This window comes from Harmonia axyridis, chromosome X (assembly GCF_914767665.1).
Source record: "Harmonia axyridis chromosome X, icHarAxyr1.1, whole genome shotgun sequence".
In the NCBI taxonomy this organism is placed as follows: domain Eukaryota; kingdom Metazoa; phylum Arthropoda; class Insecta; order Coleoptera; family Coccinellidae; genus Harmonia; species Harmonia axyridis.
In genome coordinates this window covers 14,983,669-15,005,974 of record NC_059508.1, presented here as the reverse complement: position 1 = coordinate 15,005,974, position 22,306 = coordinate 14,983,669, and the positions used below count along the sequence as shown (strand labels likewise).

Below are 22,306 nucleotides of genomic sequence, written 5' to 3'. Positions count from 1 at the left end.
ACCGGATTTATTTTCATTCTCAGTTCATAAAAAACAATAAAGATAAAACTGAGAAGGAAAATAAATCCGGTGCCTACAAGTTAACCTGTAACGATTGCCCTATGGTTTATATTGGACAGACAGGAAGATCTTTCAAGAAAAGGATGAACGAACACCAAAAGAGTTATACATCTGATAGTTCATTTTCAACTTATGCAAATCATTCAAAAGAATTGGATCAGACCTTTAATAACAACTTTGAAATTCTCCATTCAGAATATAACAGCATAAAATTAACACTCTAAGAATCCCTAGAAATTAACAAGTATTATACCCGAAATATTCTGTTGAACGAACAAACAGATGTAAACTCATCTCCTTTATTGAATTTCTTCCGATAGTTTGGAAATCTCAGGCGGCAAATTGTCCAATATAACGTTGAAGTTTGATATCCTATCGAATATTTTTCTGACAAAGTCGAATTTTTGTTCCTATATAAGTTTCCGAAAAACTGTACTCTTATCAGTCAGAATTGTAGCCTGATGAAGCCACAGTGTGGCGAAACAATTGTAGCTAACAATAAAATAATCCAGTGGAAATTATTTTGTTTAATTTCATTTATAATGAATTTCCGCTAAGTAAAGATTGAATCCATATTATAATTATTGAATGAAAAAATTGAAAATTTTAATCAGATGAGGGCGTTGCAATTGAAATAAAAAGGGTCGATACTTTTGATGCTCCTTCTTGAAATATTCTGCGAGATAATAAACTATTATGTAATATATGTAGTGTTTCCAACACATGTTAAAAAATCTCCTTCAAAATGAATCAAGATTTGGGAAATTACAAAAATGATCAGTGTAACGCTCGTGTGAAGAAATACCTTATCTAAGAAGTATATTTACCTAATTTATTTAGCGTTTTGTCACGCAGCTAATTTCCCTGCACCCCTGCCTCTCATAATAATTTAATACGCATTTTATTGTTACTTTCCGGTCACCTGTGTGTACTAAGTAGGCACCTGAGCTCGTTGAAATTCATATTTACAAATTGTGGTTTCCTTTTTCGTGAAGTGCACAACAAGTCACTTAACAACCCTTATTTAAGGTGTTGGCAAGATAAAATTCTACATGATTGATTACCAAGTAGGTAGAGTAAGGGGTCAAAAGACCCCCTTAAAATGGTAGATTTTTATCTTGTAAATGTATAGATATTAAGCGGTTAGTTTTCCAGATTTAAACATGTTCTGCCCATAAATTAGATACACTTTGCTGTGGAATTTGCACTTTTAAATAGGGTGATAATTTAGCATTTGTAGACATGCTCGAAAAACACGTGAGTAGTGTGCATAAATATTTTGAAATACACAAGTTGTTCTTGGAGGTTATATACTTTTGTTATATGAAAAAAGACGGAACAAAATTTTCGTGTGCTGATGAAATATTGCTTTTTGAAGAGAAAAAATACAGTTAAAGCAAAATCTTGACTTGATGAAGAGTTTCCAGGGTCTGCACCAGGAAAATCAACCATCATTGATTGGTATGCTTAGTTTAAACTTGGTGAAATGAGCACCGCAGACGGCGATCGCAGTGGACGCCCAAAAGAGGCTGTCACTGACGAAAAAATCAAAAAAGTTCACAAAATGATTTTGAATGACCGTAAAGTGAAGTTGATCGAGATAGCAGACATTGTGAAGATATCATCTGAACGTGTACATCATATCATTCACAAATATTTGTACTTGAGAAAGCTTTGTGCAAAATGGATGTCGCGCGAGCTCACAATCGATCAAAAGCAACAACGTGTTGATGATTCTGAGCAGTGTTTGAAGCTGTTTAGTGCAATAAACCTGCATTTTTGCGTCGATATATGGACTTTGGATGAAACATGGCTTCATCATTTCACTCCTGAGTCCAATCAAAAGTCAGCTGAGTGGACTGCACTCGATGAACCGAATCCAAAGCGAGGAAAAACACAACAGTCAGCTGGCAAGGTTATGGCGTCAGTATTCTGGGATGCGCAAGGTATAATATTTATTGAATACCTCCAAAAGGGCCAGACCATCAACAGCGATTATTTTATAGCGTTATTGGATTGTTTTAAGGATTAAATCGTTGAAAACGGCCCCATTAAAAAAAAGGTGCTGTTTCATCAAGACAGTACACCCTTTCACAAATCAATGAAAACAGTGGCAAAATTACATGAATTGGGCTTCGAATTGCTTCTGCATCCACCTTATTCGCCAGATCTGGTCCCCAGCGACTTTTTCCTGTTCTCAAACCTCAAAAGAGTACTGGCTGGAACGAAATTAAGCGCCAATTAAGAAGTAATCGCCGAAACTGAGACCTATTTTGAAGCGAAATACAAATGATACTACAAAAATGTTATCGAAAAGTTGGAAGATCGCTATAATCGCTGTATCGCCCTCGAAGGCAACTATGTTGAATAATAAAATCGAATTTTGGCAAAAAAAAAATGTATTTCACTATGGTAGACCGAGGACTTTTCAATAGGGACTTTTCTCCTAAACATTATTCGAGGAATCAATATTTTATGTTTGTACGTCCAATTTAGGAACACGCTGTATATACATGCAAAAACTCAACCCGATAGGATCTGTGGTCACGAAAATATTGGCTATTTCTTCCCCAAAAATTTTTATTCTGAACAATTATTTTTTAGAGTTTTTCAAAGAATTAGCTCGTGCTAACTTTCATTTAAAAAAGATTGAAGATGAAAACAGTTATCTTCATTCAAAAACGACTAGTAATAATTGTTTAAGGATCTGAATAACTTTATTATTGATTCATATCGAATTGAAAACTCAAAGATACAGGAAATGTTGATTGTCGACCAGAAATGTAGCTGGATGTGTATTTCGAAATTGTTTCCTGTGACAATGCTTATACACACTAGATAAAAAGACGTTTAGAAGCCGGATGACTAACTAGATAGAAACCATGAAACAATTGGTTGGAATTACCCGAAAAAAGATAGCTCACAGCTCGTCTATAACAATACCTGGCTCTATGGTAACTAAGTAAGATACATTTACTCTTCGATGTCAGGAGTAAGAGCAAATATCGGAATTTGTAGTAGGAATTCAGTTTCGTGAAATGACGTCAGTTATAAGAGCATACTGTCAGTCAATGATTCATACGAATAGGAAGGCGTTTTAAAATACTTCCTTTCGGTATTCTCCAACAGGTGTGTAACATTTTTAACATAGAACAGTGTTGTTACTCCCACGAATATTTCGGTGCATAAGGTATGTAGTTTTGTGCAGTATTTATTTTTATTTGTTATTTTTGATGGTGACCCTTCGGTTTCGTTAAAGGAATATTATACCCCCCTTCTCATTTAGGGGAGGTTACATCACATTTTACACGTCGAGGAAAGTGTAAATCCTGAAAAAGGATTAAAAATTGTATGTAGATTCTACATTAAATACATCATTAAAAAATTACTCATAAAATAAAAAAAAAACTTTTTCTCGGATTTAAAACCTTTTGAAACCTGAGCTACCGACCTAAAACAATAGAATTCCGGTCTACCACAGTAAAACACTTTTTTTTGTCAAAATTCGATTTTATTATTCAACATAGTTGCCTTCGAGGGCGATATAGCGATTATAGCGATCTTCCAACTTTTCGATACCATTTTTGTAGTACTATTTGTCTTTCGCTTCAAAATCAGTCTCAGTTTCGGCGATTACTTTTTCATCGGAGCTGAATTTCTTTCCAGCAAGCATTCTTTTGATGTCTGAGAACAGAAAAAAAATCGCTGGGGACCAGATCTGGTGAATACGGTAGATGCAGAAGCAATTCGAAGCGCACTTAATGCAATTTTGCCATTGTTTTCATTGATTTGTGACACGGCGCATCGTCTTGATGAAACAGCACCTTTTTTTTCAAATGGGGCTGTTTTTTAACGATTTCATTTTTTAAACAATCCAATTACGCTATATAATAATCGCTGTTGATGGTCTGGCCCTTTTGGAGGTAATCAATGAATATTATACCTTGCGCATCCCAGAATACTGCTGCTATAACCTTGCAAGCTGACTGTTGCGTTTTTCCTCGCTTTGGATTCGGTTCATCATGTGCAGTCCACTCAGCTGACTGTCGATTGGACTCCGGAGTGAAATGATGGAGCCATGTTTCATCCATTGTCACATACCGACGCAAAAAAAAAATTCAGGTTTATTGCACTCAATAAGCTTCAAACACTGCTCAGAATCATTAACACATTGTTGCTTTTGATCGATTGTGAGCTCGCGCGGTACCCATTTTGCACACAGCTTTCTCATGTACAAATATTCGTGAATTTAATGATGAACACGTTCAGATGACATCTTCACAATGTCTGCTATCTCGATCAACTTCACTTTACGGTCATTCAGAATTATTTTGTAAACTTTTTTGATTTATTCAATAAAATTTGATCTCTTTCGGTTCATAGTCTGATAGTTCTGTCCCTGATTACCCCTGAATATGTACAATTGTTCTTTTTGATAAAATTCATACAACATTGTGAAAAATTTTTTGTTCCAGACAATTTCTCATTGTTTATAATACAACGAAATATTTACATGTTGACTTATAACGTGTTCAGAAGAGAACGTGTTCAAAAGAAGCAATGTAACTGCAAAATGTTCCATTATGTTTATAAATTGGACTTGTCTATAATTCCATACCGTAAATATGCATTTGAGGCTCAAGTTTCTTAAATTGCGTATCGCGTTGCATTTATCCACTTCTTGTTCGAATACGTTTCATTTCTGCATGCGGATCAACTTTCAATTTGGATTCGATAAATCATATATTGTAAAAAAAATCAATCAGAACGCACAACATAAAAGGAATTGTTTTCCATTTGCAGTTTATCGTTTTCGGAACTTGTTTTCATAATGATCAAGTCGTTTTTGAAAAACTCTACAAGGTTAACACATCATTATTATGATTATTTCATTCTTTCTCAATGCATATCCACCATTTCAAAATTACAACTCAAAATGCATTTTACAGCAACCCATAACAATGTATTGAATTCTAAGATTTTGGCTCTTAGCAGAAGTTTGAGTTTCAAAATGAAATATTCTGTTCGAACTTCTCCTTTATCTTTGGATGGAAATGAAAACAATCGAACTACATATATTTTGAAGCCCACGCTATAAAATACTGTGTCCTATTAACTTATTTCTCGCATTCAGTTAGTGTATTCAACTTTATTACTGAAAGATAGTTTAGAATTAGATTAGATAATGCACATGTGTAGTTGACCTAGTTTTCCTCTGCGTGTTTAGAACGACAGAAAACATTGGTGTGATATGTTATAAATAGAGTATTGAACCCTACTGCTACCATTCTTTTTCAGAACAAAATTTCTGAATTTCTAACAAGAATGAATGACTCGAACCAATTCCACATACTAAAATGCTTTTTCATCGTTTGTTTATTTAATTCATATTTCCCAATGAATTAACTGAGCAGTGGAGGCACTTCAAATTATATCAAGTCACTGAAAAATATGTTTTTAAATTTTGATATCATGATTTTTTGCACCTCAAACTGTTGGGATGAAGAAAAATTGTTTTCGTATATGTCTGTCATTCTCTGTCTTTCTTGGCCTATTTCATTGCACCGATTGCACAATTTACATTTAGTAATGGAAAGAATTTATTTTGAAATGTGGTTGTTTTGCCTCACTGATCCAAAAGAGCACAACAGAACAGAAAACTCACCAGCTTTGACACATAAGGAATGATTGTCTCTTTCTCTGATCTCTTCAGGTTAGCTCCTTTTGGTAATGGACCCCTAGAAAATGAAAACAATTTCAGAACCCTTCTTCTCTATCAATCGAGACATTGATTTGAATATATTCTTCAGAATTACTGTCTGCGTATTATTTTGGGAAATCACATAAAGGTTCATTCAAAGGCCCGAAACTCATCATTTTAGTATTCGCTCATGAATTAAAACAAGAAATATTGATAATCTCACCTAGAGAAACTGCCAAAGCCACAGCAGAAAATTGCAAGCACATAATTCATCATATCTCTCTGTGTTCTCTCTTCAATTTGTTGCTTTTCTATGTGAGAAGTAAATCGAAGATGAGCCATTAATTAATTAATTAATTCTGAGTAATCTTTCTGAAATAATAAAAATGGAGTTAAAATTTTATTATATCCTCTCACCTGATCAGCTTGAGATGTACAACAAAACTAAATGACAAGTATCACATCTGTGAAGAAGAAGAAGAATTATTGAATCCCAGCATTGACATTGAGTTTTAAGTCATCAATTGTTCTATTTATCATTTGCCTGATTATTTTAAATGAAAATAAATCACCTTTCTCTTTGTTGCAGGGCTGTCAAAGCTTTTAGACAACTTCTTTACGTCTCTCCAGGATTTCAACGGGCCAATGAGGTCAATTTACGTCTTGGGTTGATGTTCAAAGTCACCCAAGAGTATGAATCAGCCCTTAAGCATCTTCAGTTGGCGTTGGTAGATAATAGTCCATCGACAACACCTAAAAACGCAAGTAAGTTAAAAAAACTGTCAACCGGAATTTAATTCAGAATATACTTTAGAGGAAATAAATACTCATTAGAAATAGTGGACTCTTCCTCCATTGATAGATTGATTTTTTGCTATTAGGTTAGGGCACAAGTGGGAAACCGCTATTTTGAATATAAGAGATTTCACACTTGTGTCCTACCTCAAAGCTTATAAACAGTTCACTGTTATCCTTTCTTAATTCACTTTATTCGAAAAAACTAACAAATCAATCTCATAATAAGTCTATTCCACTTGACCTCAATAACCATAGATTAATTAACTTGATTTGTTGAGGATCATGTCATAAGAAATGGGGCACAAGTGTGGAAACGCTATTTTGTATGAAAGTGTATCCACACTTGTCCCCCCTCACTTAAAACACACAATTATAACCCACTTAATATGAAATTTCAAGTTTTCAAGACCTGGATATTGATAAATAAATTTGATTTTCATAGAAATAATATCATGAGAAATAGGGTGTGGGAACACTATTTTGATCAAAATAGTATCCACACCACTGGTAACCACACTTGAGTCACATAAGTGAATCCAAATGCAGAGAAAATACAACAAAGGATAAAGCACAAGTATTGATTACCTTCTCTAAATAAATAACAAAGAATCAATACTTGTGCCCTCCCTGTGAAGCACATAAAGCATAGCCATCCAGAACTCAAATAAAAAAATGCAACATAGGATAAAGCACAAGTGTTGATGCACTATTCTGAATAAAAGTGGATCAACACTTGTGCCCCCCCTATGAAGCACATAAGCATAGTCCTCCTGTACTGAAATAAAAAATTGCAACAAGCAGTCCTTTAGAACTCAAATTTAAAGAAAATGCTGAAAAAGTGCAACGAAGTATAGCACAAGTGTTGATGTACTATTCTATTCATAAAAACATAATTCAACGAGCAATACAAAGTATAAAACAGAGAAATTTATAACTAAGTCTTTATAAGAAAAATCAATCAAATTTCTTTTTAATTTTTTTTGTCTATAATTCAGTGATTATAGAAGAAACAACTTTGTTGAAAGGGTACAATGAAGAAAGGACAACAAGTGGGAACTTACTATTACCAATAAAAGCAAGTTCACACTTGCGTCTTCCCTTCATGAACATCTGACGAATGTTATGGAAAATAAATCATTTCGTTGACACTTATAATGAAAAATTCTTTTGATTTTCCTGGAAAATATGCAATGTAAATTAGCCAATAAGTGAAATCTATCCATTTTGAATAAAATACTAGTTCAAACTTGCGAGTTCTCTTCAAGCACATGGAAAATAACCCATCTGAAAAATATTACAAAGGAAACGTATCTTATTTCCTTTTTGAATAAATTATTGAAGTTATAAGACAAATCTCTTGATTTTCGTTGAAAATATACAATGAAGATTGTGAGACAAGTGGGAAACTATTTGAATTGAATTAAAATAGTGTTCACGCTTGTACCTCATCTTCAGGCATATAAATTCAATGACCAATATGAAGTAGAAAATAGCCTTTCTAAAAAAAATCACAATGAATTATAGAAGAAACAAAATGCAAATTATTTTGACTTTGGTGGAAGGGTGCAATGAAGAAAGGACAACAAATGGAAACTTACTACTTTGAAAAAAAGGAAGTTCACATTTGCGTCTTATCTTCAAGCACATGGAACATAATCCATCTGATCAATATAAAAAAATAAGTATGTATATATTATTTCCTACAGTTAAAGGACAAACAACATTTCAGTTCATTCAGTGAGCATGATATGCAAACACTATTTTGAAGGATCGAAATCGAGTTCATGCTTCAGACATACAAACATAATGCAATTACATAGAGTAGAAAACAGATGAATATATGATTATATCCATGTCACAAAAATTGAAATTAATTATGGAAGAAAAAAATATGCAAATTAATTCGATTACGTTGAAAGGGTGCAATGGAGAATTGACAACTAGTAGGAACTCACTATTTTCAATTAAAGTGAGTCCACGCTAGTGTCATCCCTCCAGGCATATGAGCATAATTCAGATTATCAAAAGGGAAATATATGAATGTCTGATATCAAGCCATAAGAAAATTTAAAACTAAGTGGTATGAATAATAAAATAAGATTATTTTGATTTTCGTTGAAAAAATGCAACGAAAGTTGGGACACAAGAGTGAACCTTCTATTAGAATTAGCAGGGATTCAAACTTATGCCTCACTTCGAAGCACATGAGGGTAAACTATCTAGACTTCTAATATCTGAAAGAAAAAATGAAAAAGAATTAAAAATAAAATAAAACAGAATAATTTCCACTGGAGTATTTTATTGTTAGCAACAATTGTTTAGCCACACTATGGCTTCATCAGGCTACATTTTTGATTGATAAGGGTAAAGAGTTTTTTTTCACAGCTTAAATAATAACTTTGAAATTCTCCATTCAGAAAATAACAGCATAAGATTAACACTCTGAGAATCCCTAGAAATTAACAAGTATAATACCCAAAATATTCTGTTGAACAAACAAACAGATGTAAACTCATCTCCTTCATTGAATTTCTTCCGATAGTTTGAAAATCTCAGGCGGCAAATTGTCCAATATAACTTTGAAGTTTATGATATCCTGTCGAATATTTTTCAGCCAATGTCGAATTTTTGTTCCTATATAAGTTTCCGAAAAACTTTGTACCCTTATCAGTCAGAAATGTAGCCTGATGAATCCACAGTGTGGCGAAACAATTGTTGCTAACAAATAATGCAGTGGAAATTATGTAGTTCTATTTTATTTATAATGAATTTCCACCAAGGTAGGACCGAATCCATTTTATATGAAGAGAAATAAATAAATTAACATATGTACTTGAAATATGTGAAAAATTTGCGATGTAGTATGAGGCACAAATTGACTTCTCTACTTTCAAAATACAGAGAAATCAAAATGCATCCTCATACCCCAACACATAAGCATAATAAAAATAAATAAGCCTGAATAAAAAAAAAACAATGTAAAATCTGTGGATCATATGCGATGCTGGGTGACGCAAAAGGGTGAATTGACTGGTGCAAATGCCAATCAATCCACCCTAATGCGGTCACCCTTGCATTCACATGCTTTCTATACTTTCCATCACAAGACAAACTTGTCAACCAACTTTTAAAATATAAATTAATTAGACAATATTTCTCCTTGGAAGGTGATCCTGTAGTGTAAATAATGCAACGGAAGTGGAGCAGGTATGCTACTCGTTGCCCAAATTTTCAAACGAGCTATGACATACCTACTTCCACTACCAGAAACATCCCAGCATTCTCAACCATCCTTAACATCTGTTGGTATACAAATTTAGTCTAAGAAGATACCGAATTCGTTTGTTATAGGAGAAAGAATATATAATCAACATCCGTAAAGTATGGAACAGATTCATTTTTAGCTACAGACCATTTTAAGAAATAATCCTGAAACACGTCAATTTTTGATTTTGATTTACTGTATTTTAAAATAATAATCTAATATAAAAGGTGAATTACTTTCGAGTAATGGCATCACCGTTATTTTTTTTTTAATGGAACACCCCCATTTCGTCTCAATTTTTCGATAACTCTAGCTGAGCTGATTCCAAAAATGTATCACATGTTGATTCCAATTGGTACAGGGTGGACAAAAATACAATTGTTTTGTGTGTGTTCATTAAGTAACGCGTAACATTCTTTATTAGTTGAATTAACAATATTATCAAAAATACTTATTGTCTAGCGGCAATTGGTTTGAATGTATCACCCTGTAGTTTGTTACATTTTTAGATTAATAAAAATGTATAAAATAAGAAATAATTTCATTCATATTCTGTCTGCTAGACCACAAGTACCAAACATGTTTGGAAACGGCTCATTTTTATTAATCTAAAAATGTAACAAAATACAGGGTGGTACATTCAAACCAATTGCCGCTAGACAATAAGAATGTTTGATAATATTGTTAATTCAAATAATAAAGAATGTTACGCGTTACTTTATGAGCACACACAAATTTACTGTATTTTGTCAACCCTGTACCAACTGGAATCAACATCTGATACAGTTTTGGAATCAGCTCAGCTAGAGTAATCAGAAAATTGAGACAAAATGGGGGTGTTCCATGTAAAAAAAATGACGGTGACGTCATTACTAGAAAGTAATTCACACTGTATATTAGATTAATATTTCAAAGTAAATAAATTAAAATCAAAAATCGACGTTTCAGGATTATTTCTCAAAATGGTCTGTTTAGCATAAAATGAATTTGTTACATACTTTACGGACACAGTGTATAAAAAAAAAAACTTCTTTGCCGGACGTCATAACTATCCTTTTATAGCTTACAACCAAGGTTAAAAAAATATATCCCCAGTAGAAACACATAAGAATAATAGAAATAAATAAGCAAAAATATAAAAAAAAAATTACGTGAAATTTGTGGATCATATGCGATGCTGGGTGACGCAAAAGGGTGAATTGACTGGTACAAATGCCAATCAATCCACCCTAATGCGGTCACCCTTGCGTTCACATGCTCTTTATACTTCCCATCATAAGACAAACGTGTCAAAACTCGCTTTTAAAATATAAATTAATACGATAATATTTCTCCCTAGAAGGTGAAGCTGTAGATGTAAATAATGCAACGGAAATGGAACAGGTATGCTACTCGTTCTTCAAATTTTCAAACGAGCTATGACATATCTGCTTCCACGGCCGAAACATCTCCACATTCTGAAGAACCATCCTAACATCCTTTGGAATACAAATTATTTAGTAGTAAGAAGAAATCTTATTTACTTATTTATTACAAACAAATTTATTATCGAAAAAGTTTGTTTAGTAATGGCATGATTTCAGCGATAGAAAAAAATGTCCTTGCCAGAATTTCAAAACAATAATCTAGTGATTTTCAATAAAATCATCTCAAGACAAAATAGATAGTGAAATGATTTGACCAATATTGATTTTTGGGCAGTCTGAACTAGAATAATTCCTGATAATCGAGGTCCATTCTGTTCTAATTATTTTTTATGGAACTAAAAATCGTATTGTTTGCGATAGAGAAAATATTAAAGTCGCCTTCAAGACGAATAATACAACAAATACAGGGTGATTCACCGAGTTCGGCCTATTAGACATTTAAGGGAAACTAATCATAATTCAGAGCTGAAAATTTGCTTATTGGGGTTTGGTACAATGATCTTTCTCCCTAAAATATTTTCATATCTCTACAACTTTCCGTTATACCGGAAACAGACTACTACTCCTTTATTTCAAATGGCACACCCAGTATATTATTGCATCATTAGATAGCTTTTTTTTGACGACAATTTCGGCAATATGCAATTGCAGAATCGAAAAAGAACAAAATTTCTTTGAAAAAAGCTTTCAAAATAATGTGAGTCTTCATCGCAACCATTTTTTTCATAAGAATCCAATTAACTCATGAACCGTTGAGTTTTTACCCAAGGTATGGCATATTAGAGAAATTGTCATCAAGAAAGCTATGTAACGATGCCATAATATATTGGGTGTGCTATTTGAAATAAGGAAGTTATAGTCTGTTTCCGCTATAACCGGAAGTTGTAGAAATCTGAAAATATTTTAGGGAGAAAAATCATTGTCTCAAAACCCAATATGCAAATTTTCAGCTCAAAATTACGATTAGTTTTCCATAAACGTCTAATAGGCCATCCCGGTGAATCAGCCTGTATATTCATAAAAAATAATAACAATGGATGAAATTCAGTTATTCACTTGTAAATATTGTTCAAAATTTATATTGGTAGAACAGGTAGAAATTTAGGTATTTGTTTATTTGAACATAACAGAAAATTTGATAGAAACAATCGATATTTTGCATATTCAAAATAGAGGACTGAAATGGAATTCATGGAAAATATATGGAATAAATAATCATAAAAGAAACATCAAACAATCTGAAGACCCTCAAGTTAGGTTGAAACGTATGTCAGTTCAGTACTATTGAATTGAAGTAGAAAATGGAAATATTTGTTTCATCTTTAATATAAAAAAAAATGTCAACAAATGGATATTCATCAAGCCGATTCATATTTCCAACACTATTCAAACGTTCAACATTTTTTGCTGTAATTTACTGATTCTGTACGATGGGATAAAAACGAGAATAAACGATTCAAGTGGATAAAATGAGATAATCGGTGTTAATTGTAAATTACTTATGAGATAAACCAGGCCAAGGTATCAAGTACGTCAGCGTTAGACGTACAACCGTTAGTATAGGTCAGTTTTAAATCCTACTTGCATTTCATGGTTTAAATGAAGCAAAAATTCATTTAGAACAGGACCATTCAATTCAAGGTTGAACAACCTTTACGAGCTATATATATTCAACTCAAATTTACTCCTCCGATTGTAATCTAATGTTTATCCCACCTATTGTTTTCTTTACACATTAATGAATGAATGTAAATTTATGCATTTGGAATTCGGAAATTTATTTATTCTTACCAATTTTCCAATTGTGAGCCGAAAGTTATTCAATATTTGTATGATAAAATTGAACTTGAGGACTAATGGCGTCCATCACAATGAGCATGCCCGAAGCTTTGTAGATAGATGTGGCATTATCGTGCAACGCAGTCGCAGACAGCGCTACCCAACGATCTCATTGGTCCGTTTTGTTAACGTGCAAGATATTCAAAAGGGGCTTCTCACTTTTCAAAATGGAGGACAATGATAGCATTGCGATATAGGCCAAGTATTAAAAATGGGAATTTAAACTACATATTTCAAAATGAAAAACCTACATTATGAAAGATTAGAAGCTCCCTCTGATTATCTTACATAGTAAAACAGTTCATCTTACCAGTTTCCAAAATGAAATCCGAAATATTTGTCGTCCATCATGCAGTCCCAAACCTTTGATGTTGCCAAACGTACGGCGCAAGCGCAGAGGATTGCTTCATGCTGCAACGCCATTAATCTGAAAAAAAAAAAAATAACGGTTATTTTACTTCACTGCAAAACGGCCTAAGAACAAAAAACGACAATCAATTAGGAAATTTTAGTTTTTTGATCCTACACATGATAACACTGAATAAATGAGATTGAGACCAGAAACAATATCACATTGTAATCTAAATATATTTTTCAACTATATATTAAAATAATCTTGGTAATAACGTATGATACCTGAGAGTTGAAGCCATGGGCATGCCCGAATGCTAGTAGTTGAGACCAGTCGAAGCCATACTGCACTTACCAACCCCAATAATCTGAAAAAATACAGAACGAAAGACACCTCAAAACAAAAATCTAGTTTGAAAAATAAAATATGCAAAAATTCATCTGCAAAATGTGTCCATCATTGATATATTTCTTCAGAATTACAACTAATACATTACGAATAAAATCTTCACAAGATGGCGGAAAAAGGACGCCACCGTTAGAGAGCATGCTCAAGAAATCAAAAAGCTGCGCAATCGCAAACAGGATGAACATTAAATGTATTAGTACTTCATTAACTCGCATGTCTGAATTAAACACTTATTGAAATTAAACGAAAATGTGCTACCTTCAGTACCATCTTCGAAATTTTCAACCCATAATGAAACATATCACTTACAGGAAATATCAGGAAATTCACGAAAAAACCAGTGAATAGCAAATCCTTTATAAATAAAATGAAGTTATTTCTTTACTAATCATCAAAATTTACTCACTGATGTAAGTTAATCCATATTTAGAGATGATGCACAAGACAATTTTTCATAAGTATCCAATTTTATCTAAATAATCGCACAATTTTCCGGTCAAAACGTTAGTTACAACGGTCACAAATTATTTATTTACCATAATTATCAACATTTAAAACTTTTTAATGGAATTTTCAACGGTTAAGGACCCGATACTCTCGCACATGTGCATTATTTCACGATGTACGCATGTTCTCTGGTAGATGCGCTGTATGTGCCAATTATATAACCTCGGAAGTGTGACGCATGCGCGCAGTACTGAAGCTAAGATGATGCAATTTCCGCTCGAAATATAGTTTGTAACTTAATTGATTACTGAAGGAAAGGCAAAAAAAGTTTCAGTTTATGAATAAATTATTATATTTCAATTTTAAATTATGTTCGGATAATTTAGTATGAATTTTATTCTGATATATCAAATTCCTAAATCTGAAGAAATACCTCAATTGATTACGAAGTTTAACAACATTAACCGCGAAATTTGAATGAACGTGATACACCTGTATTATTGAAATTTTCAGTGCTTTTACTACTGAAAGTACTTGGTGGTAGTAAATATTTGGTATCAAACTACCACATCTGTTATTTTTTACCGGAGTTAGGGTAATACGGGGATTGTTTGAAATTTTTTGAAGAATTTTTAACATTTTCCATTATTATTTGGCCAACAAAGATTCATGCAAGATTTTAATGAAAGAATTAATGTTAACAAGATGTGGAATCCCTGTAAAGTTATGAAGCTTTTGTATATTGAGATATTTTGCGATTGAACAGGTTATAATAAGAAATAGTATAATATTTCCAATATGTATTGCTCTTTTGACTTGGGAATTTGATGGGGTCAGTCAACCCTGGACATTTGCTCACCATGTGTTTCTACCTCCGTTTCACACAGCCTACAAATCTCATCTGCTGACTTGCCCATGGGGTACAAAAGGTAGTTGCACCGATGGTGGCCTGTCACCATAACCCGGAGCTCAGCTCGTGGCAGCTTCAAGAGCTTTCTGGTATAGGTCGGTGAAAGCACCACAAATTCCGTTGCCTGAACGGAACCAGCAGTGTTCCTCTAGGGGGTTATTCTATTGTCCATATCGGTCTTTTCCAAGTTGACAGAAAGGCTCAGGGCCAAGAGACCTTGATGGTCTTTTCGCAAGTTAATGAGATTATAAGATAATAAGAAGTTATGCCAAAAATATTATTATTTATTCACTTCATTTTCTTCTATTTCAGTAAAATTCCATATAGCACATCTTTTCGAAGTCCAAGGAAAAGTGAAAACCGCAAAAGACAGATATGAGCTTCTCCTCCGAGACAAAACATTAACTCAGTCGTTACGTGCAGACATTTTTCGTCAACTGGGTTGGTTATATCACTGCCATGACTCTTTAGGAGATAAGAATCAACGTCTTCCCTTAGCCATTCATTGCCTGCAAAGAGCTTTAGATGCTGATCCCTCAGTCACTGGTCAAACACTCTACTTGCTCGGTCGCTGTTATGCAACAATTGGAAAAGTACATGATGCCTTCATTTCCTATAGGAATTCTGTGGAAAAATCAGAAGGAAATGCCGACACATGGTGCTCTATAGGGTAGGTATAGAATTGGTCTTAAAGTTGGACGATTCGATTAAATAATCTTGAATTTCAGAGTACTATATCAACAGCAAAGTCAGCCTATGGACGCATTGCAGGCTTACATTTGTGCAGTTCAGTTGGACAAATGTCATTCAGCCGCGTGGGCAAATCTAGGCATATTATACGAAACCTGTGGTCAAGCTAGGGATGCGTACGCATGCTACCTGAATTCGAATAGGGGTATAGCGAATAAAGGACACTCTGAGGAAATCGTTTCATCGAAATCGCCGAAAAATTCTTCATCTTCTGTGGGAATGAACCCACATCTTACCCAGAGGATAAATTTTCTGCAGTCGCAACTCTCTAATGCACCAATGCCTAGCATCACTAGTCAGTAAGTTGAAGCCATTTTACAAGACGTTGTTCTAGTTCTCTTCCTACTCCCCCACAATAGAAAAGTCTTTTCTGCATGGACTTTCTGTTCAGGCAAAATTTGCGAATTATAGTTTTTTATATTCATGCACTTGAGAAAAAAACGTCTTAGTAAGAGTATAGGGTGTCCCAAATTCGTTGTCTAGTAAGGGGAGCTAGAAAACTAATTTGAGACACCCTATATATATATATATATTGGATTCGGTTCTGATTAGAACTACATGTGATAACAAAATGTTTTGCTAATAGATCTAAATTTCTACAATAGGTTTAATGCTGACCAAGGGGAGGTTAGGTATAGCCTTATGAATAACTTTACTTCTAGTAGAAGACAGTTACTGTCGATTGAGGAGGCTTGGAATCTCCCCATATCAGCTGAGATGACTTCTAGACAACAGCAGCAAACAGCTACTCAACAGACTAGAGGTGGATCTCAAGCACTGGTAAAACCTTATTCACAAGGTCCACCTCCCCCTTACCCTTCTCCAGGGGGTGGTGCTATCAAGAGGTTCAAACCAGATACTGATCAGAAATCACATTCTCCGCCTCCATTTTTAACCCCACAGCAAATGCAGACCCTCAATTACCTACAGAACAACAATGCCACATTGACACCGCAACAGCAGGTTATTTATTATTTTTCTCTTATTTTTTTTTATTTTTTATTTATTTATTTTTCTTTTATTTTTTTTTTCTATTTTTTATTAATTTATTTTTCCTTTATTTTTGCATGCCCTTCTCTCATCTCTTGGAATGAATTTATCATTTGTTCTTTTAATTTCATTGCAGCAAGTACTGAGTCAGCTTCAGCACCAATATCGGCTAATGCAACAACATCAAGTACGTAACCAAAGGCTAGCCCTCCCAAGTACACCGGTTACAGGAGCTGTATCGACAACTACTAACTCTGTAAACTCATCCTTCCCAAGATTATCCCCCCAAAACAATAATATGGCACCCATCAACACTACCAATTCATTCTTAGCATCATCTAACTCCATTGAAAAATTGGTACATCCTATTCCAGCAGTGATGCCAAGTTGTGTCAGAGATTCTTTACCGATGGGTGAGCAACAGAATGATCTCGATGTGAGCGAAGAAGATTTGAAAGATTTGTTATCTCAAAAGGACTTGGCCACGACGTTGGCGGAGAACCTGCTCAAGCATTTTGGATCGGACGATATCGACATTAAAGATTCAGGTGAGTTAGCTTCTAAATAAAACGAAAAAATTAGATAAAGTACTGCCGTGAAATCAGGAGTCGTCTTTATAGTTGGTGTTTCAAGAATTGTGGTATTTAGACGCTAAAAAATTTAATTCAGTAGCATATTCTGTACAGGGTGTCCCACTATTCGGTGCTCACTTGAAGCATCTCGAGAACTTTAAGACTTCAAAAGGACTACCGATCTCTTTTTTCAGAATAAGATATTAGAAAGCAGATCGAGATATATCTCGATTCGTTCTAGAATTACACAGGGTGTTTCTGTAAATATTTCACTATATCTTGGTGTTTTCAGGATTTTTTTATGATTTATAAGATACTTGTAACAGATCATAGCAATCACTGACCGTTTCAGAGATTTGGTGTTTTTTAAATGGGTCACCCTATATTTCAACGTAGTTTTTAGTCGCAAATTTGTTGGAAAGCATTACGTTATCGGTTTTTCGAGAATGTCATCCGTTTTAAAGATGGAGTTTTTTGACTTCATTGTTTTGATAGGACACCTTATACAGGGTGAGTCGCTAGTGCACGATCGGTCGATAAGTATTGGAAGTTTTAGGCTAGGACTAGGAAAATGATTCAAATTTTCACGTAATATGGATTTTTTGACAAGATATTTTCAGTGAGCATTCAATTTGGTACAGCCTGCACAAAATAAAAAAAAAATTAATTAAATATAGGTAATTCGCTGTTAAAAACATGTATATCTTCAAAGTTTAAGAAAATTTTCATCATGATCAAGAAAGAATTGTATGAATTGTGACTAACTTATGTTGCTCATGGCAATATGATCCACATATGCAAAAAAAAAATTGATTCCCCAGATAAGATTTCACATTCGTGATTTTCATTTATTCATTCCTGGTGATTAGTTCTCGTTCCGGCTATTTTTATGTAGATAGTGTTCGAATTTGTTGTTTCTTGTTGTTGTTTTGAAATAAATTGGGTAAATGGCATTTCGAAGAATAAATAGATCCCTTTCAGAGAATAACACCTTGTCGTCTGGACCGTTCTCTCCTTCAAATAATGAAGGCATCAGTGTTAAACAAGAGAATACACAAGAGAATAAACCTACAGAAAAACCAAAACAAGACAGTATGCCCAAAATTAAATCGGAACCATTGTGGGATTTAGATCCTATCAACACGACAGAAAAAAGACAAGATGTAGAATATTCCATCGACATGGAAGCCAAAACAATATTGAAACTTTGCAAGTAAGTACAATTATACCTCATTTATTTCAAGAGTGTCATGACGTCAAAAAACGTTTTCTATCATCGTAATCAGACAGTGGATTTTTCCTAGTTTTACCATAAAATTAACCTGAAAAAAGGGTAATCTCCCTCAATTTGCACAAACTTAATTATTATGGTTGTCTTTTTGCCAGCTGCACAACGTGGCAGCATTGCCTGGTAGCATAGCTTGAATAACCAACCAACAAATTCAATGCAAAAATGATATTCTTTGGTTGTTAGATCCTAACCTAACCTAACCTGATGAAATCATGGCTATCTCTGCTTACCTAATCTATGTAATAAGTTCAATGATCTTTTTTATCCATTTAATCAATCTACAGTGGATTTGGTGCAATGTGAACGAAACACTTAGAATTTTGAATCTACATTTTTATTTTTCGTTTGTGGGTAATTATTTTTTTTTAATAAGATTTGAGTATATCTCACTGGGTGTACGTCATGGCATTGCTAAAATTAATACGCTATACCTGCTTGATTCGGGTTAATTTTATGATGGTTAATTTTCAGGGGCGAAGGTCTGAAAGGAGACATAAGCAATTCCTTGATATCCGACACATCTCCCCCTCCTGCTCCGCCAGAGCCTCCAAATATAAAATTGAACCACCAACAACTGCTACCTCCAACACCGTCCGTTTATTTGGACAACAAAAAGCACGCCTTCAGTCCCCAACTCCAAGAATTCTGCTTGAAGCATCCAATAGCCGTGGTAAGAGGACTTGCTTCAGCGTTGAAACTGGATTTGGGATTGTTCTCCACAAAAACGCTCGTTGAAGCAAATCCTGACCATAGCGTCGAGGTAAGGACGCAGATACAACAACCCTCTGATGATAATTACGATCCACAGACGGGCAAAAAAGTGTGGGCATGCATATCGCATAGATCACACACTACGATAGCCAGGTATGCTCAGTACCAGGCCGCTAGCTTCAAAGATAGCCTCAAGGTGAGTGAATATTCGTTATATTTTACACTAGGCTCTATTATTTACGTTTTACCTAAAAGCGTTTAGCAAAATTATTAAAAATTTGACGTATATTAGATCTCTAGCTTTTGCAGGAAGAAAGAGATAAATCTACTAGTGGGCTGTCTGACTCTGACTCCAAGGATTCTTCGAGCTTTGTGAAGAGGAAAAAAGGCGCTGCAGCTGCTCCACCCTCATCTAATGCTAAGAACTGTAATCAACCAAAAATGTTGAAGTAAGTACCGCAATATTACTTCAGAAGGGTAATTAGTCTCTCTACAGTCTTCTGTATTGTACATAATGATAAATTCTGTTTCCTTTTAGGTTTGGAACGAATGTTGATCTATCAGATGACCGGAAGTGGAGACCTCAGCTCCAAGAACTCATGAAGTTACCAGCTTTTGCAAGGGTTGTGTCAGCAGCCAATATGTTATCACATGTTGGTCATGTCATCCTAGGAATGAATACTGTACAGCTATATATGAAGGTAGTGTTTCTTTGCTTTTGTCGCTTGCTCAAATTTAATTTTTTTTTGTTTATTAGGTACCGGGTAGCCGAACACCTGGCCATCAAGAAAATAATAATTTTTGCTCAATTAACATTAACATTGGTCCTGGGGATTGCGAATGGTTTGCTACCCCAGATGCTTATTGGGGTGCCATTTGCAATCTTTGCGAGAAGAACCAAATCAATTATCTACATGGGTCTTGGTGGCCAATATTAGAGGATCTCTCGAAGGCTAACATACCTGTTTATAGGTAAGACAATTGTTTCTAAAGGGTGTTTTTTTTAGAGCTATAGAACTTTAAATTGCAATAAAACAACGATGGATTATTCGATTGACATGAATTTTGTTCATCAGCAAGATAATCTTGTGGCATTACATTTTAAATATGATTTCTGGCATATGACCGCCACGGCTGGCTCGGATGTAGTCCAATCTGGACGTCCAATTTTCGATGACTTTTTCCAACATTTGTGGCCGTATATCGGCAATAACACGGCGAATGTTGTCTTCCAAATGGTCAAGGGTTTGTGGCTTATCCGCATAGACCAATGACTTTACATAGCCCCACAGAAAGTAGTCTAGCGGTGTTAAATCACAAGATCTTGGAGGCCAATTCACAGGTCCAAAACGTGAAATTAGGCGGTCACCAAACGTGTCTTTCAATAAATTGATTGTGGCACGAGCTGTGTGACATGTTGCGCCGTCTTGTTGGAACCACAGCTCCTGGACATCATGATTGTTCAATTCAGAAATGAAAAAGTTAGTAATCGTGGCTCTATACCGATCACCATTGACTGTAACGTTCTAGCCATCATCGTTTTTGAAGAAGTACGGACCAATGATTCCACCAGCCCATAAAGCGCACCAAACAGTCAGTTTTTCTGGATGTAACGGTGTTTCGACATACACTTGAGGATTAGCTTCACTCCAAATGCGGCAGTTTTGTTTGTTGACATAGCCATTCAACCAGAAATGCGCTTCATCGCTAAACAAAATAAAATGGACGTAGTGCGCGATACGTATTCCGCACAGAACCATTATTTTCGAAATAAAATTGCACTATTTGCAAGCGTTGTTCAGGCGTGAGTCTATTCATTATGATTTGCCAAACCAAACTGAGAATAAATCACTTGTTGACAGCTGTTAAATGGGTTGCTATCTTGAACAGTAATGCCAACTTAAAGTTATATACCTCGAAAAAAAACACCCGTTATAAACTTAAGTTCTCAAAATTTCAACGGTATATGACTTTTTCAGGTTCCTTCAGAGACCTGGAGATTTGGTTTGGGTAAATGCAGGTTGTGTACATTGGGTACAAGCCGTTGGCTGGTGCAACAATATTGCCTGGAACGTTGGACCCTTGACAGCTAGGCAATATCAATTGGCTATTGAACGATACGAATGGAATAAATTGCAAAGTTTTAAGTCAATTGTACCCATGCTTCATCTATCTTGGAATTTGGCACGGAACATTAAAGTCTCTGATCCTAAGCTTTTCGCACTAATAAAGTAAGTATCGAACAATGTATTGAAAAAAAAACTACTACCGAGGTTCCTATCTTTTAATTTTTCGTGTTTTCAGGAACTGTCTCATGAGGACACTAAGACAATGCTCAATGATTCTAGAATTTGTAAGGCACAAAGGCGTTGAAGTTAAATTTCACGGTAGGGGCAAAAATGAAGCCTCACATTATTGTGGACAATGCGAGGTGAGATTTTGTGGAGTATTTACTTTACATAGAAATTGATTTTATGTAGATACTAGTACAGTATATTTTCTAATAACATGTTTATAATAAGAATTCAATGTGGAAATATAAAATTTACCTAAAGAAGCCACAGTGTGGGCAAACTATTGTTAATTTTATATTTATTGAAATTTTTCAATTCTGGAAAAAGTACCTCCTCGAGCGGGACTCGAACCCGCAACCACTAAGCCGTCAAAGAAGCTGAAGATTACTTTTTCCAGAATTGAAAAATTGTCTGAATGCCGTAAAATTAATTTCATATTTTAACTCACAGACATTAAAACCTTTATTCATTAATTTTTTTTTATTTCATTT

The 22,306-nt window shown here is 34.5% G+C and overlaps 1 protein-coding gene across 4 annotated transcripts in view; it reads left to right on the top strand.

The window, feature by feature from the left end:
• Positions 1 to 22,306, top strand: part of LOC123685665 (lysine-specific demethylase 6A) — a 56,415-nt gene that overhangs the window by 31,796 nt on the left and 2,313 nt on the right. For 2 of the 4 annotated variants that reach the window (XM_045625450.1, XM_045625452.1), the window contains 12 exons: positions 6,351 to 6,526; positions 15,520 to 15,877; positions 15,936 to 16,256; positions 16,563 to 16,920; positions 17,084 to 17,495; positions 18,501 to 18,732; positions 19,282 to 19,717; positions 19,831 to 19,970; positions 20,060 to 20,222; positions 20,279 to 20,493; positions 21,501 to 21,752; positions 21,826 to 21,952. In XM_045625450.1, the coding sequence (XP_045481406.1) occupies positions 6,351 to 6,526; positions 15,520 to 15,877; positions 15,936 to 16,256; positions 16,563 to 16,920; positions 17,084 to 17,495; positions 18,501 to 18,732; positions 19,282 to 19,717; positions 19,831 to 19,970; positions 20,060 to 20,222; positions 20,279 to 20,493; positions 21,501 to 21,752; positions 21,826 to 21,952 (3,190 nt within the window). Of the gene's footprint in view, positions 1 to 3,097; positions 3,251 to 6,350; positions 6,527 to 15,519; positions 15,878 to 15,935; positions 16,257 to 16,562; positions 16,921 to 17,083; positions 17,496 to 18,500; positions 18,733 to 19,281; positions 19,718 to 19,830; positions 19,971 to 20,059; positions 20,223 to 20,278; positions 20,494 to 21,500; positions 21,753 to 21,825; positions 21,953 to 22,306 lie in introns of those variants that run through there. The other 2 variants (XM_045625453.1, XM_045625451.1) reach the window with 2 other exon arrangements.